The sequence below is a fragment of the Oryzias melastigma genome, linkage group LG16 (genome assembly GCF_002922805.2).
Source record: "Oryzias melastigma strain HK-1 linkage group LG16, ASM292280v2, whole genome shotgun sequence".
In the NCBI taxonomy this organism is placed as follows: Eukaryota; Metazoa; Chordata; class Actinopteri; order Beloniformes; family Adrianichthyidae; genus Oryzias; species Oryzias melastigma.
This window is the reverse complement of record NC_050527.1, coordinates 5,658,663-5,675,320: the sequence shown is the minus strand read 5'-3', so window position 1 is coordinate 5,675,320 and position 16,658 is coordinate 5,658,663. Positions and strand designations below refer to the sequence as shown.

Here is a 16,658-nt window from a genome sequence, read left to right as displayed (position 1 = left end):
TAATATATTTTATTTTAATTTTTTTTTTGTTTCTGTTTTTTTATGTTACAGGAAACTGTGACTGAACCTTTAGACAAACAAGGAAGTTTTATTTGTTCTTACAGTTGTTGTTTTTACATGATTGTTCTCAGACTAAATTCTCTCTCTCATAATTGGAAAAAGCGTTTGAATCCTGTGTGATACTTAGATTTTAAACTTTGAGGCCTCAAGTTGATTACATGAAGTCCTAAAAGGAATTTGTAGAAACTTGTTGGAAAACCAGATGCTTATATAATGTAAATACTTGCAACTTGAAACATTTGTTTTCTGTCGATCAGAAATGATCCATGAGGAGGCTGATTGGTAAATGCAACACAGAACAAAAGTCCATTATAGTCCTCTATCTGGATGTATATTTCATGTTCATTATGCCAAAATGTCTGTTGGTCCATGGACGGATGATCTTTTTGGGGGTGTTTTATTGTGTCTGAACCAGGAGCTTAAAGTGCCTCTCCATTCATCTTTTAAAATAGTGTTGGAGGGTTTTTTTTTTAATTATTATGAGGTCATTTCTTGGCAAAATTAAATAATCTGTCATTTTAAAGAGCATAGTTTCTGCAGAGCATGAATAGGTCATCAGAATTTTGCTGTTGGCAAGGAGTAAGTCTGCACCGATTTCCCACCATCCCTTTGTTCACACTCTCACAACTTCAGCCTAACATTAACAACACAACAAAAATGGTGAACAATATCAGAGCTATATGCATTTTGAATGTTGCAGAAATGGGTCTTTGCTCTCTTGGAGAATGCCAATCATGATAAGGGTGGTGGTATGTACCAGTGTTTAAGTGGAAGTCACACCCACTTCAACAGCAGATCGCAAAACTCTCCGGCATAACATTCACTAAACCTCAAAGTGTTATTACTAGCAAGAGTTTGTGTAATGTTGCATTTGTAGGACTTGGAAAGTTAAAACTTATAATTTATATCACCAAATATAATTTGGTTCCTTTTTTTTTTTACTAAAGGTGGAATATGACTTTAGCCTTAGTGTTTAATCTAACTGAAATCAATGCTTAAGAGGATAAAATGTGTGAATTTCTGATAAACTCCTTTCAGGAAAAAGAGCGGTCCGGGGGCCTGCCTTTCTTCATCGTCCTCTTCTCATCTCTCCATGCTGTCGCGTTCTGGAGGAAACCCCCTGCAGTCTTCTGCTGCAGGTCCTTACCTCAACACCGTGAGTTTGTCCCCTTAAATCTGCATTGATGCCATTTTCATTTTATCATCTTCGGCCATGAGCACTGTTTTAATTCAGCTTTATTTAATTGTTTTACCATTACTTCCCGTGTCTGCCTTAATTTGTTCTTTTGTTTGATATATACCAGACTTTTCACTGTGTTTGCATTGTTCATTATCCTGTGTTTTTGTTGTATTTGTGTGTCTGTGTGTCGTGGGGACGGCTTTTGGCCATGTGCATGCATGTTCATGTGGGGATTTGGGGCCTTCATGCGCTGGGCAGATGCCCTTCCCCCCAGAGTATTTGGCACCGCCAGCTGAACGAATCAAGAAAGAGAGAAAAACAAAGACGCCTAAAAACAAGAAAGAGACCACGGGGAAGGTGAGAGGGAGCGTGGAAAATAAGAACTTCAGATATTACAGAAAAATGCAACATAAAGTATTATAGTTTCCTTAAAGACCCACTCCAAAGAAAATTGTGTTTTAGTTTGTCCTTGTAGAATTTTTTTTATGATGGAGGACATATTTAAATGAATTTAAGATTAAAACTGCATTTATGAGTATTTATTTATTCAAATTGTGATGAATCAGAAGGAGATGAAAACTGGTGGTTTGAAAAAGCACGGGTTTCCAGCTCCGCTCCAATTCAGATGCATCCACTTGCAGACAAATAGATCCTAAAACATCTTCATTTTCCTTGTCTCAAAAATAAATGGATGCATAGCTCTGATATTTTGTCTATATCTTTTTTTTGCTATGCTAATAGTAGATGAGGTTCCATAATCTAAAAGGAGAGACTGTAAACAAAAGGTTGATGGGAAATTAGCTGAGGCTTACTTCTGCACTAATAGCCAGAGTCAAATTTGTAATGACCTTCTGCTGCTCTGTTGAAAATATGCCCTAAAACATGACACAGATTTTTACTAAAAACAACATGATCATGAACCATTTTTCTATAGAAAATATATAGATGGAGTGGGACTTTAATTGCTTGAAATATATTTTTATTGAATTTTTAAGGTTGGCATATTTGGATGTAATAGTTTTAGTAATTTGAAAGCCTCCTTTTGTTATTGTCAGTACAGTTAAATCCCCCTCAGCTCTGTGTTTTCATGTTCACTTACATGAAGCATTATTTTTGTTTCATCTACTTTAAGATTTGGGATTCAACCATGTGATTGAACTTCCTTGCATCTCGTTGATGTTATCCTCAGGTTGTCACTCCAATGGCAGCAAACTACCCCTCAACCCCCACGGCTCCTCCCACAGCCAGCGGCCCCTTCAGCTGGGTTCCCAGACAGATGTTCAGTGGTGATGCAGCTGAGGAGGAGTGTGAGAGCGAAGGAGACAGCGACAGAGGAGACGAAGACCGAGGGGAGGGGGACGAGGCTGAACTTGTCATTGACATCCCTAATGAGTGAGCCCGTGGGGTTTAGAGGTATTTAAAAACAGACTGTCAAAGCCATGCTCGTGTGTCTGTCAGAGGAGTGAGGAGCACAGTTTCTAACTAGAACTGTTTCGTTTTTTTCTTAATAAGTTGCTACAAACGTACGCTCAGCCTATTCAAATTCCTAACTGCAGATTCACAGACATTTTTATTAACTGGTTTTGTAAGGTGGAGTTAGGCGTTGTGCTCCACCCTTTCTTTTTGTTGGAAAAAAAATAATTTATGCTTAAAATGAAATTATTATCCTAACTGAGAACATGAAGAATCTAGTCGGAGATCTTATCTTATGTTATCAAAAACAATTTAAGACTCAAATATTGTCTTTTTTCCCATTGCATAGCATCTGACTGCAGACTGTTGATCTTTTTTTTGTTGTTGTGTTGTCTTGAAATTTGTGCTTAAGTGAATCATGTAAAGAAAAAACATCAAAATTCTGCAGAACATAAAGACTTGATAAAACCTGGATTCTTCTCTCAGTTCTAACATTTTTTTCGTGTCATTTTTATGTTGTTTTTTTGACAAAGTTCACATTATGTTTCATTCTATGACAAATGGAAGTATCTGACTTCTTGTATTTTTCCTTTAAGGAATAAAACAAAACATGACTGTACTTGATGTCAAATCATTCTTCACATGCTGTTAACCCCTTAATGTCTAAATGTATTTCAAGCTATTTAAAAAAATGTTTTTGCTTTCATGTTGATGCTAAATCAAGGTAATTTTGGAACCAAAGTGATTTGATGCATATTTGCATCAAGTGGCGTCAAAGGATTACATTTACTGTAGCATGCTTCCATTTGAAATCAAATTTATCTAAAGTTAAGGATTTTTTTCTTTTAAGTGGCACTGATTCCAGTGTTGTTTAAAATGCAGCTCATTCAAATAAAGAGTTTTCCTTATCTTCTAAATATCTTAAGGCTTTAATTTATTTTCAAGCTTGAATTGCAAAATAAGTTGTTTTTTATTATAAATGTTATATTGTGGAAGTTATAACATTAGAGGAAAGCCTTTTTGTCAAAGGGGTCTTTTCAGAGCTCCCCCTAGTGGATTTTGATTTAACTGCAGAATCATTGTCCATAAAATTATAGTCATACTGTATAAAATACTGTATAATTTGAAAAGTTAACTTATTTTGAATGTTATTGAGTGAACACTACAGTGGTCTCAAGCAGCTCAGACATGATTTATGTCTAAACAACTTAATCTCTCTCCTCTCTATGATTTTAATCTTATTCTGTTTACAGATACAACAAAGCTGATGTTTGCTGATTTAAAGAAAAAAAAGCAGACAGAACCATACTAATTTGTTTAGGATGACTAATAAGATAAGAATTGTTACTTGTACTTAAGTTCACTTGCTTTGGCGTGATGCCTCGCCCAGACTGTCACACCCTGAAACTTTCATTCCAGAGCCCAACCTGCTGAAGTGTGTTGTAGTACACAAACGCCATGCATTTCTGGGTGTCGTAAAGGGGCAAAACAGGGTCAGTTTGGTCTAATTTGCATATATGTTTGATACTTGTTCAGGAATTCCATGCAGGAATCCTCACACAGATGGCTTACTGAGGCTGCACGTGGCCTTAAGCAGAATCCTCCTGATGACATTGACTGTGTTTGATATCGTTTCTGCTCACTCTCGCGATCACTCAATATTAAATTATAAGATAACATCATCATTTTGCCTTCAGCTGTAATGGTTTTGTAAAGTACACCCTGTGCCAGTATCATGTCCTAACAGGTACGTTTCTAGAGTTTAAAAGAGCAAGCTCCAATGTATGTGAAGTATGGCTGAGAAATTCTTTCAAAAAAATCTGGGTAAAACCTGCAAACCTGTAAAGGAGTTCACTGGCAAACCTTCACTTTTTCCCTTTCAAGAGTGAATGTGATAGATTTTACGAGTTTGTAATTTAAGGAAACATGTGAAAATAGGATTTTTTTGGGGGGGAATGCAGACTGACGAGTAAATAACAGGTGTGGGCTGAGCTTCTTTTGCACAACAGAAAAGGGGAGTTGAAGGTGCAGCAAGGGGGAGTGTGGGAGGGAGGGGTGAAGTGGAGGTGCAGGCAGGATGGAGGGTGGATCTGACAGAGGGGGCGAGGCTGTCAACGGAAGGCAAATGAAAGCGTAAGCAAGACTGTGCCTGCAAACCCTGCGAGTGCAGCTGACGCCAAAAGAAGGGAAACATGTTTGGAGAGCGGCGGAAGGACGAAAGAAGGAGCAAGTGAGGAAGAACGAGCCATCAGTGGCAGCCCTGATCTTTTTTTCATCTGTGTGCGGACGCCACTGGATAATTTATAAGCTGTGTGTGTCTGAGGGAGGTTTTTGCTGAGCTCACCACCACCATGCTGTGTTGTGCTGCTGTCAGTGCAGCTGTCTGGCTGCTGGCAGTGCTCAGCCCGGGCCTGTCTCTTCCAGCTGAGCACAGCTCAGAGCCAGGCTTCACCCTCTGCAGCCACTGCTTCTACAGACAGACGCCTCCTCGGGGAGCCTCCACGGGGCCTCTGCTGCGCCCACGCTGCCACGCTCTGCCCGGAGGACAGGCGCTCGCCACTCTGTCCAGGCCGACCTGTGACACAGCTGTCTACTCTGCCTTCCATCTCAGCCATGGATGGGCAGAGAGGGAGGGGGAAGAGCTTGTGGTAAGGACACATTTATCACACCGCTTCAAGTGGAAACATCTGACTTTGAAACTCTGATTTTTGAAGAAAAAAATGTATTAATGCTACAAACTAAATTCTGGTGTAAAAATGTGATTGAAACTCTGGAAAAACTTGATTTTGAGGGCTGTTCCTAAAACTTTTCTTACATTTCAGACAAAAATTTTGACATTTTTTATGTTTGTGCATTCAACAAAACCCATTTGTTTCCAGTTTTATGGAAAAAAACATTGCTTATAAACTGACAGGGCAGGAATTGAATGCATTTAGTCAAAATAAAATAAAAAATCTGGATAAATATGAAACAATTTAGCACATTTTATACATTTTTTTTAAAAAACCTTTCTGTTTTCTATCACAGCGATTTATGGCCTTTAAGTTATTTCATTGTCACAATGAGTCGACCTGAAATTAAAGTTGTCCTGTTTAGGAATTGAAACTGCTGAAAGCTGCAGTTCAGGTGTGGGTCATTTCACTAGGGAGAGCAAGTCATCGATGGAAAAGTTGGTAGCTTTGCATTCTTTGTCCAAGCACTGCAAGAAAATGTAGTCGCTCAAGAGCAGAGCTGAGACAAGATTCCAGAAAAATGCCACATTTCTGTATTGATGCAGTTGACTAAAGCTATTAAATTACATAAAATTGGTTTTAAAGACTCACTGTAGTGAAAATTGTGTTTTTAACATGTTCTTGTAGCATTTTTTTTTCGTGATAAAGAAATGTATTTATGCATTTCTTTGACAAAGAGCAAGTTTGTGACACAGCAACTGCCGTGCGTGGACCAAAGTTTCCCTCATCTGCTCCAGTTCTGAAGCATTTACTTGCAGACATATAGATTCATAAACATCTTGATTTTCCTCGTCTGAGCTGCCATCTGGCTCAGAACTGTACGGCTAATGCTAATGTTAGCTAGGGCTTGTGAAATGCTATAAGCTAGTGGGAGAGAGGGTAAACAAAGGGCTGATGGGAAATTATCAGAGGCATATTTCCACACAAACAGTTCCACTCAGATTTCTAATTCTGCTCTGTAGAAACAGTTTTAATAAAACAACACAAGGTTTTTGATTTTGGCTTAAAACAGCGTCATCATAATTAAAAGACCGCTGGGAACAATTTTACTATAATTTTTGAAAATGTTATATGCCATTTGATTTTTTGTTGCTCATATTTAAATGTTTAATTTGAGTATTTTTTGTTTCAGGTGGAGGACAAAGGAGACACCATCCCAGCCACGGTCCTGGCTCTTCTCAGAGGAGGCGGCCTCCCTCCTCCAGTCTCCTCCACAGACTCTCCTATTCAAAACTGGGACTCCACAGTCACCTCCCTGGTTCAGTCAAGCATCCTTCCTCGGTGCGGCACTTTGGGGGGTGACGTCTACATCCTGACAGGGTCAGGAGGACTCGGGTCGGCTGATGATGGAGATGAGAGGTGTGGAGCGAAGCCTCTCTGGTTTGCAGTTTGCTGTGCTAATCCAAAGGGAAACTTCAGTGTGGGGTTAGTTAGAAGTACAGAGGAGGAGGGGGAGAGGGAGGTGAGCATGAAGGAGCTGGAGGAGATTCTAGAGGTGGAGGAGCTTTTCTTTGAAGGCTGTGGAAGAGGACAAGATGGATCCACTGCAAATGATGACAAAACTTATATAAACTCCGCAGACATGGATTTGGAAAACACCAGAGCGAGTGAAGAGGAAGCTTCTGGAAAGGTGGTTGTAGAAGAAGCTCAGGCAGAATCTTCTGATACCGAGCTTACTCAACAAACCCCAATGGATGAAGTGAATGATGAGAGCCTCAATGAGGAGGACTCAAACTCCACCAGCACTCTGGTTTACATCCTGTCCACCAGCTTGTCCATCGTTCAAGCTCCTCTACGTCCCGTCTTCTCCACCATTACAGAGTTACCTGGACAGGTAATACAATGTTTTGTACAAAATAAACAAATCATGCAATGTTCTTTATAGCAAATATCATCAATATCTCCTATGAGTTTGTGACAAAATAAACAGAACATGTCAATTTGGTTGTCAATTATGCTTGTGAAATTATATCTTTAATTTCACTGCAAAACTGACACTCTTGTCTCGACTCAGGTCATCTTCATCCTTCAGGAGGACCTTGGAGTCCTCTTCGCTCTCCCTGGAGACGCCTTCGCCCTGCTGCACCTCCTCACTTCCGACCTCCTCTCCTCAGTGATCTTTGCATCCGAAATGCTGTTAGGAATTGGGGAGATGTGCTTCTCAAGTATTTATTATTGCACCTGGTCAATGATGGAGGCCCTGTTGAACAGCTGCTACACCGGGGTCAGTGGCATGGGAACGCTAGCTGGAGACATAGTGGGGATATTTGGTGGCACTCTGGATAACATTTGGTCGGTGACCAAGTTCTTCGGAGGATGGTTGTGGGAGCAGACTGAGGATTATGTGGGAACGGTGATGTTAGAGATGGGGAGTCAAGTTCAAGCTGTAGGTGGAGGGCTGGGCAAGCTGATGATGAGCACAAGAAATGGAGTCACCAACGTGTTTAGGGTGGGAGGGTCCTTGATTGTGGGAGTAGTGGAAAAGGCCTTCGGATCAGTAAAAGAGGCTTTCGGTCAGGAATCCCAGTAAAAATTCATAGATGAATGTGGTATTGAATAAACTGTTTCTTCATTTTTTCCTCTAAACTTGCTGCAGACAGAAAAAAACAAACCAAAATGAAGATGATATCACCTGATATGCCTTGATTGTTGTAGATGTTTTATAGGTTGTTGATCGCCTTTTCTACTCAAGTACATGCTGTATTTGAGAAAAAAAGTAATCTGTGCCCACCCTGACTTTAGAAGTAGCTGTTTAAATTGTTGGAAATTAACAGGACATTCAACTTTGAATAAAAATGAATTCTAATTTTCAGTTATAAAGTCTTTTATTATGTATCATAATAATATTTGCTATATATTTTCATAAAAGAAGAAATAGGGCTGCATAGTGCTTTACACTCTCGTCTCACTGTGAGAAGGCTCTGATTCAAGTTTCAGCTGAATCCTTTCTGTGTGAAGTTTGCCTCTTCTCTTTGTGCATGTGCAGGTTTTCTTTGGTCACTTTGGTTTCCTCCCACAGTTCAAAAACATGCTTCATAGGCGAATCTAAATTGTCTCTTATGTGTGGGTATGTGTGCTTGTGTGTCTCTGCAATGGACTGGCCAACCTTAAACCATGGACTTCACCCAACAGTGTCTGGGATAGGCTCCAGCATCCCCATAACCCCAAAAGAGATCAATCAGGTTTGGCATATGGATAATACCAATATCTCACTGTGATTTACCAATTTCATTTCTTTTTAATGTATAGTTTACTGTTAATTTAAAAATAAAATAACTTAAATATATATATATATATGTTTTATCTTACAGCAGCAGAAATGCTGCAGCATAGACTTATACTTTTTTGCACATACATTTAAAATTGTAAATCAATATAGTCATTGATAATAACTATGAGTTTAGATTATATTTATCTTCATCTTATTCAGACAGATATTAGAACTTGAGAGTTTGTCTTAAGGTTTTTAGACTACAAGATGCTCTATAATTTTTGAAAAAAAAATGTTTTTATTTACTTTTAAATTTAGGAAAGTCTTGTTGCATAAACAGTAAGGCCACTTATTACCATTCTGTTTTTTGCTATAATAATAATAAAAACAATATATATATATATATTTTTATAGCAATAGATAAAAAATAGTTTCGTTTAAAACAAATACCTTTGTTCTTATCTAGTGAAAAACACTATTTATAAAAACTACAAGTTTTTCATTTCACGAAAGTGCGACTTCATGATGTAAACTCGGAGTAATGCGTTTAGAATTTAAACCACATTAGGCAACAGGTTCTCTTTCACACACTTTCATCATTTGCCATTAAATTAGAACAGTAATATATACTTATTAAACATTTTTTTTCGTTTTAATTTTAAAGAATACTACACAGTTTATGAAAAAAATATTATTTTAACCGAAAAATGTAAATGTTATTTTGGGGCGGAAGTACTGGTCAGACTTGGACCACGTGATCTCATTGCATCAGACGGCGCAGGCGCAGAGACAGGAACACCCATGTGGTGGTGTGTTTGCTAGGCAAGTTGACGTCTTTCTGCTTCATTGAAAGGTATGTATAAGTTTTTCCTGACATGAATCGAGAATAAAGCTAACCGTTTTTAAATAATGCTTTACAAACTAATATTTTACTTGAATAGCCTTCATGATAATGCGTGTAAAAGGGGGAGAACATGTTATTTTAACTAATACGCTAAAGCTAATTAGCATTTCGTGTGAGTTGACAGGTTACAGAAATGAACAGAAATTAAAACGGTTGCTCCAACTATCCAATAGCCGTTCTTGCAAGAGAAAAGTGAGTTTAATTTTTTTTTAATTATTATTTTGTACACAGATATGAAACATGTGTTGTTAGTTTTTGATATAACTGCTCGACATCTTATTAAGTTTCACTTTTGTTTCGTTTTGATCACTGTCTATTTGTAATACTAGCATAAATTATGGTTTGTAAGATGGACATTTAAAATTGGAATCAATTGTTAAGTGAAATATATATTTCTTTTCCACAGTGATAAATAGTATTTGAGATTAAAATAACAAGATTAACATATTGAACTGAGTAGGGCACAGACAAATTCCATCAATTAGACCTGCATGTAATTTGGTTGCTCCTGTTAGATCCAAAGTAGAAAGTGTAGTAATTATCTGACATCATTTGCATCTTTTCCAGATATGGCCACCCTCTATGTGTCTCCTCACCCTGATGATTTCAGGAGTCTTCTGGCTCTCATAGCTGTAGAGTTTTGTCCCGCATCCCGCCCACAGATCATCACAGAGGACCCGCCCTCCTCCCTGAATGTCCGCTCAAGACCAGCCCTCAGGCTCGGTACTGGTGCGAGCGACTCTGTCCTGAGTGGCGGGTCTGCTGTGGCCTGGTACTTGGCTTCTCAGGGGAAGAGGGCAGGTGTCGATCTGAAGCAGCAGAGCCAGGTGTGGCAGTGGCTCAGCTTTGCAGACAATGAGCTTACACCATTGTCTTGTGCTGTAGCATTCCCTTTGATGGGAGTCATGGGAGTGGATAAAAAGGTATTCATTTAGATTATTTTAAGTTATGCACTTACTTGAGATACATTTGTGACATTTTGGTTTGCATTTACAGATTCAGCAGAACTCCCGAGTAGAGTTGATGGGCGTCCTAAAGGTTCTCGATCAGGCGCTCGCACCTAGAACCTTCTTGGTGGGAGAGAGCATCACCCTTGCAGATATGGCTGTAGCTACAGCTGTTCTCCTACCATTTAAATATGTATGTGTGCCAAACAGCATTTTGCTGTAAAATGTTTCCCCATTTTATGCTCAGCTCATTTGTTCAATGTTTCTATTTTAAAGGCTTTGGAGCCGTCAGACAGGAAGGTGATTATCAATGTAACCAGATGGTTCACAACCTGCATTAATCAGCCCCAGTTCCTGGCAGTGCTTGGGGAGATACCTCTCTGTGAAAGGGCCGTGTCTGTAACCCCAAAGACTAATGCTGCTGTTAAAACCAAAACTGCACAAACTACTCCAGTTGTGGACTCTGCTGCTGATGCTGCTAATGGTAAGAAAGTTCTACGGAAAAAGTCTCAAGTATTTGTTTTAAATTGTGTGCATGAAAGTTCAAGCTCTACAACAGCAAGAGACAAAGTTGTTGCAATGTCATTATTATGAATTGAATATTCTTTAACATTGGCATCTGCTTTCTTCTAACTTAAGCTTAAGACTCTTGAACCCTAAAATGCTCAGAAAAAGCAACTCTATGTTGCAAAATACCCAATGAATGTGCCATCTATAACTAACAAAGTGAAAATACATTAAAGGACAGTTTATTAGAAGCTCGGCAACCCTTAATGTGTCACCCTGACCCATCAGTTGACATCAAAGAGCACCTCTCCCTAACAAGCAAATTCCTTGTCCAGTCCTTGCTTCTTTTCCACATTGCACATACCTTCTTACTTCTACCATTGACTTTGTGTCGCCTGAAAAACAGCTTTTGCACATCTTACAGCATCTTGATTTATTCTTTTTTAAAAATTTAATCCACAGCTTTCATTAACTGCACGACAGCTTTAAATGAGCTTAAATCAACATGTCTATGCTGTACCTGTCCAACTACATCTTTATGACTAAGCTCTGGCTGAGCCTGTAGCTCCGCCTCCTTTGGCTTCGGCTCGTCTGTGCAGAAACTTTAGGAGCTGAGCTCAACGCAGTGTTTGTAATAAAGCCATCTCCAGTCTTGACTTTGCTTATTTAACCTCTATTTTAAGACAAGTTATAGCAGCCTTACATGTCTTAAGCAATGTAGCACCTGGAGCCACTTTAGAACAGAATAAAACTTTATTGATCCCACAAAGAGGAAATTACTTAAATAGAAAAGTTTTCTACTGAAAAGTAGTCATTTTCACCAACTTTCTATTTTTTGTTCTATTTATTTGTTCCTTTATTGAAGAGTACCACATTACATTAACATTCTCAACACACAACACAAGTCCACACGTCTTCATGACAGAAAAGAAGAAGTGAGGAGAATATTTTTTTTTCTGCCTCTATTTAAAATCTTAAGGGAAAAAAAGAGACAATCCTAGATGACCTTAACTGGCTGCCACCAAACACGACACTAACCACAGATGGCATATTATTGAAGTTTCTACTTAACAAACATTTTCTTAGATACCGGTAAGTTTATTTGAACAAACAAAATAGAGGTTTCTGTTGAAAATTCCAAACTTTTACCCAAATTAAAGAAAAACATGTTTGCTTTTAAGTAGTGCAAGCAACTTAAAGCTTAAAATCATCCTGTGATTTTCATCTTCTTAAGTAAAAACACATTTTTGTTAAAGGAATATCAAATACCATTTAGAGCCACAGTTAACAGCAAAGGTTAAGCTACAAGCTCTTTAGTTTAGGTTTGCCTCTGCAACTAGATGTTATTTATGCCTTTCGTTGTCTTAGGTTAGCAAACTACTTTTATATCATTCCACCTACCCAGTCTTTACCTGGCTTTTCTAGCACAGTTGGGATAAGTTTTCCATTTATGGGACAGAAAACGATTTACTTTTGATATACTTCAGGATTTTTGTGGCTTAGCCTTCATCCTGGCCCTGCAAATATTTGAATTGAACTTTTCTCCCGGCCTGCTGGCACATAGTGCTGTCTGTGGCGGGAATTGTCATATCGTCCATGTACGTTCTAATGGGTGGAAGTTGCTCATCAAACTAAAGCTTCTCCTTTTACTAGTCACTTTAAAGCTCTCATAAGTTCCATCACTTTTCTAAAATCCAGAGGAGAATTTCTTCTCTCTCGTGATTCTTACTTTCAGCTATAATGTTGTAAATTGTGATTAATAAAAACACAACAGAATATCCAGTCTTATTTTTTATATTGAAATATTACATAGTGCAGTTTGTTTAAATCAATTCTCACTCTTCAGGCCCACCAAAGACAGAGGCGCAGCTGAAAAAGGAGGCAAAGAAGAGAGAAAAGCTTGAAAAGTTTCAACAGAAGAAAGAAATGGAGGCAAAGAAAAAGACACAACCAGCAGCAGAGGTATGTCTTATCAAATCTATAGTCATGTAACTTTAGAAGATTTGTATGATTTTTTAGGGGGAAAACTAACCAATTTGCTTCATTTCCTTCTAGAAAAAAGCCAAACCAGAGAAGAAGGAGCTTGGAGTGATTACGTACAGCATCCCAACCCCTGCTGGAGAGAAAAAAGGTGAGAATTGTCTTTTTTTGCTTATGATGGAGATATTTTTTCTGTCCCTGTTTAAATGTCAGTAGGTAAACCGAGGTTCAGACGTTTAAACAGCAGTTTAATAACTAAAATAGAAAAAAAAACCTTCAAATAAAATCCCTGCCATCGGTTTGAGTGACAGTGAATTCATTGGATCTGTTACATGCTTTTTCTAATGTTCTTTGTTGTTACAGTGATGACTTCACTTTTACATTATTTCTTTAGTCAGAAATAGTCGTTCTCTGAGGAGATGCTAAAAACGCTGCTTTAAAATCTGTTTGTGGACACATCAAGCTGCAGTTTGTGCAGTGTGGCGGACGTGAACCCAAACCGGTTCCTATAAAGAACTGAGATAACGTTCTTCAGTCCTGATTCTATGGCAACACAATTATGGCTCCTATATGCTTAAAATGACTTGCTTATTGACTCAAGCCAAACCAATCAGATTAAAAATGTCCAAGAACTGAAATGCATGAACCCATATGGATGGTCATAACACAGTTTTTCTGTTCTAAAAGTAAGCGATAGTGAATCTTTAATAAAGTTTGAATGAGTTCTAAGTCCTGGAAGTTACCCTGAACTCAACAGCCAACGAAACATTCAGTGTTTCGCAGAGATCATTAGGTTTAAGTAATTAGTTTTTCACAGATTAAGTCTGCAGAGAAGAGGATCATATGTCTGATTGGCTATGAATTGCAGAGCATAAAGTTTATAAATGCGACTTGAATTAAAATTAAAGTCGTTTATTAGGCGAGTAAAATGCCTTCTAAGCTTTGGTTTCGTTAAATTGTGCTGAACCCTCATTAATATGTATTGATTTTTGCTAGATTTCGTGTGGTGTTGATTTTGTGATAATTATCCTTTTTTTCGTGCTCTCAGATGTTGTCAGTTCTCTTCCTGACTCGTACAGTCCTCAGTATGTGGAGGCGGCGTGGTACACGTGGTGGGAGCGGCAGGGCTTCTTCAAGCCCGAGTATGGGGTAAGGAGTCCTTCTCGCCCCACTGCACTAACATTCATCCCCTGACCTTTGGTAACCTGTCCTTCACGGCTTCTGCAGAGGAAAAGTGTCAGTGAGAAGAACCCTCGCGGCATCTTCATGATGTGCATCCCTCCTCCTAACGTGACAGGATCCCTGCATTTGGGTCACGCCCTCACCAACGCCATTCAGGACTGTCTGACCAGATGGTAGCTGCACCTGCTCTCTGACACAGCCCCATGTCCTCAGGAGACGGCACGTTTTAATAAGCTCCGGCTCGCTGTCTGCAGGCACAGGATGCGAGGAGAGACCACGCTGTGGAACCCGGGCTGCGACCACGCTGGCATCGCCACGCAGGTGGTGGTGGAGAAGAAGCTGATGAGAGAACGAGGTTTGAGCCGCCACGATCTGGGGAGAGAGAACTTCATTCAGGAAGTCTGGAAATGGAAGAATGAGTGAGTGGAGATGATGATGAACAACATCAGCTGACTCAAACACCTCTGAACAAAAGTTTTTCTCCGCTTTTAGAAAAGGGGATCGCATTTACCATCAGCTGAAAAAACTGGGCTCCTCTCTGGACTGGGACAGAGCATGCTTCACTATGGATCCGGTGAGTTTCCCAGAACCTCCTGAGCTATTGTTTGTTTAAATAGAAAATATTGATTTTTGGTCATCTGTTTTCAGAAACTGTCCTACGCAGTGCAGGAGGCGTTTATCCGCATGCACGATGATGGAGTGATTTACCGGAGCAAAAGGCTGGTGAACTGGTCCTGCACTCTAAACTCTGCCATCTCCGACATAGAGGTCAGTCCCTCTGCGTTTGACCCCAGTGCTGTGATGCTGCAGCATAGATTTAAAGGTTTTAGATCTTTATAGTTGCACATATGGAGGCTTTATGTTGAGTTTGGGATAATTTGGAAATGTTATTAAGGGAAAAGAAGTTTCTCAAACAAATAGTTTGAGCAATTGTTTGTTTTAGGTTTAAATCTCTTTTAAGGCAACTAATCCAAATTAAAATCTGCCTAATGCCAAAGAAAACAGGAGGACCTGTCTATAGACGTCCAGAAATTGAAGCAGAAGTTCCCCCATATCGCTCCAAAAAATTTTTTTTTTTTCTTTTTTGCCGACCCAAGTTTTTGTAGAATTTTTTTTCTACAATTTTGTTGGGTTAGGATTTGGGTTAGGGTAAGTTATGCGATTTCTTTTTCTGTTCAACTTTATTGACAAATATTGCTCATACAGAATATAAAATATTTACACTCAACGCGCAAATAATTTTTTCATTTGCCAGAAAAATATACAAAAAACACAATAAAGCCATACAACTTGCACGATAAAATAGGGAAAAAATAAAAATAATGAAGGTAAAAGATTCAAAGGTTCAAATGTGACCATGCTTCAGCTGTTCTAACAACTTTTTTGTTAGTGTTAGATTTTTCTGAAAACAAGTTGTACGATTTCCGCTTCCGGCCAATGATGTCAGGCGCCATCTTGTCTGCAGCCAAGCAAAAACCTTTTGAGAAATGTGTTCTAAATCTACAGATTGTTGTTGAAATTAGGAAACAATAACATTCTTTGTATTTAATAGCTAAAAAAGAATGCAAAGATATGAAAAATGCCATCATTAAACATGGCGGTGGGAGTGTGATGGTTTGTTTTGTTGCATGATGGTTGCTGTATCATGCTTTATTCTGTCAATATCCCTCAACTGGACCAATTTTTGAATTGAAACAAAGCAAAAATCCTCTCCAAAGTGTGCGATTAACTTAAAAAATCACCATAAATCTGAGTGTAGCAGAGTGGACAGCGGTAGACAAGGATGTCGTCGGACCAGTTTGACAAAATCCTTCAGCAAAGATTCTTTAAAGCCAGTCCATCCAGATCCTTCAGGATCTGTGTAAATTCTTACCAGGCTATCTGCAAACACTGACAGCTATAAAGGATAAAATATTCAAGATTTTAACTTCTGCAAACGGTTTTCTTTTTATGAAGGAAAATAATTCATAACCTCCATAACCATAATTTAGACTGATTTCCTGTATCCTTCATTAGAAAATCCCAAACTTTTGAGCCATAGTGTAGATGTTAAGTTTAAGTTTTCAGCGTATATGATCATCTTCTACAAAAAATTAAGACACTATCTTAAAGCTAATTACTGTGAGTTTTTCCTCATCTTTAATTTGTAATATTTAATATGCTTGATATTTGTTTTTCCACACCTGGTTCAAAGAGGAATCCACATTCTTGTTGTGTTAATATATATATATATATATATATATATATATATATATATATATAAGCAGCTTGTAACTGCTGGTGAATACGTAAACAAACATTACACCCTATGTGCAGTTAATATGCAGTATTTTAAATTCTGACAAAATGCAGCTCACAGGTGCAGACATCAACCAGATAACATTTATTTATTTATTTATTTTACTTTTGTTTATTTTTATAAGGGGAAAAAAAATCATTTTAGTCTGCTTAAATATTCTATTTATATTTGAGTTAAATATGTTTATTATAAAATTGTGTCCAAAAATGTACAATTTACTAAAAAAAAAATCATTTAAAAGCT

General features: G+C 38.3%; 3 protein-coding genes across 5 annotated transcripts in view; all 3 read left to right on the top strand.

Moving 5' to 3' along the window:
- The window catches only part of ino80e (INO80 complex subunit E), a 5,670-nt gene extending 2,398 nt beyond the window's left edge, over positions 1-3,272 (top strand). Inside the window, exons 6-8 of one of the 2 annotated variants that reach the window (XM_024267887.2) lie at positions 1,099-1,216; positions 1,499-1,597; positions 2,430-3,272. In XM_024267887.2, coding sequence (XP_024123655.1) covers positions 1,099-1,216; positions 1,499-1,597; positions 2,430-2,636 — 424 coding nt within the window. In that variant the 3' untranslated portion in view covers positions 2,637-3,272. The remainder of the gene's footprint in view (positions 1-1,098; positions 1,217-1,498; positions 1,598-2,429) is intronic. The other variant, XM_024267888.2, reaches the window with a different exon arrangement.
- A 1,197-nt stretch (positions 3,273-4,469) lies between these two features.
- On the top strand, positions 4,470-8,201 carry LOC112143667. Its single transcript, XM_024267815.2, has 3 exons — positions 4,470-5,301; positions 6,518-7,219; positions 7,400-8,201. Exons 1-3 carry the CDS (start codon positions 5,005-5,007, stop codon positions 7,913-7,915), a joined length of 1,515 nt encoding a protein of 504 aa, XP_024123583.1. The 5' UTR covers positions 4,470-5,004; the 3' UTR covers positions 7,916-8,201.
- Positions 8,202-9,298: 1,097 nt separating this feature from the next.
- vars1 (valyl-tRNA synthetase 1) overlaps positions 9,299-16,658 on the top strand; it is a 16,652-nt gene continuing 9,292 nt past the window's right edge. The window contains exons 1-12 of one of the 2 annotated variants that reach the window (XM_024267738.2): positions 9,338-9,449; positions 9,625-9,692; positions 10,068-10,423; positions 10,497-10,640; positions 10,724-10,931; positions 12,801-12,916; positions 13,010-13,085; positions 13,983-14,083; positions 14,162-14,289; positions 14,371-14,535; positions 14,609-14,690; positions 14,765-14,884. In XM_024267738.2, the coding sequence (XP_024123506.1) occupies positions 10,070-10,423; positions 10,497-10,640; positions 10,724-10,931; positions 12,801-12,916; positions 13,010-13,085; positions 13,983-14,083; positions 14,162-14,289; positions 14,371-14,535; positions 14,609-14,690; positions 14,765-14,884 (1,494 nt within the window). In that variant the 5' untranslated portion in view covers positions 9,338-9,449; positions 9,625-9,692; positions 10,068-10,069. Of the gene's footprint in view, positions 9,450-9,624; positions 9,693-10,067; positions 10,424-10,496; positions 10,641-10,723; positions 10,932-12,800; positions 12,917-13,009; positions 13,086-13,982; positions 14,084-14,161; positions 14,290-14,370; positions 14,536-14,608; positions 14,691-14,764; positions 14,885-16,658 lie in introns of both variants that reach the window. The other variant, XM_024267737.1, reaches the window with a different exon arrangement.

Excerpts from the sequence above, each read along its gene's own strand:
- LOC112143667 (XM_024267815.2), top strand. The coding sequence starts at position 5,005 with ATGCTGTGTTGTGCTGCTGTCAGTGCAGCTGTCTGGCTGCTGGCAGTG. Across the intron at positions 5,302-6,517 it reads GGGAGGGGGAAGAGCTTGTG|GTGGAGGACAAAGGAGACAC; the intron begins GTAAGGACACAT and ends TTTTTGTTTCAG. Across the intron at positions 7,220-7,399 it reads TTACAGAGTTACCTGGACAG|GTCATCTTCATCCTTCAGGA; the intron begins GTAATACAATGT and ends GTCTCGACTCAG.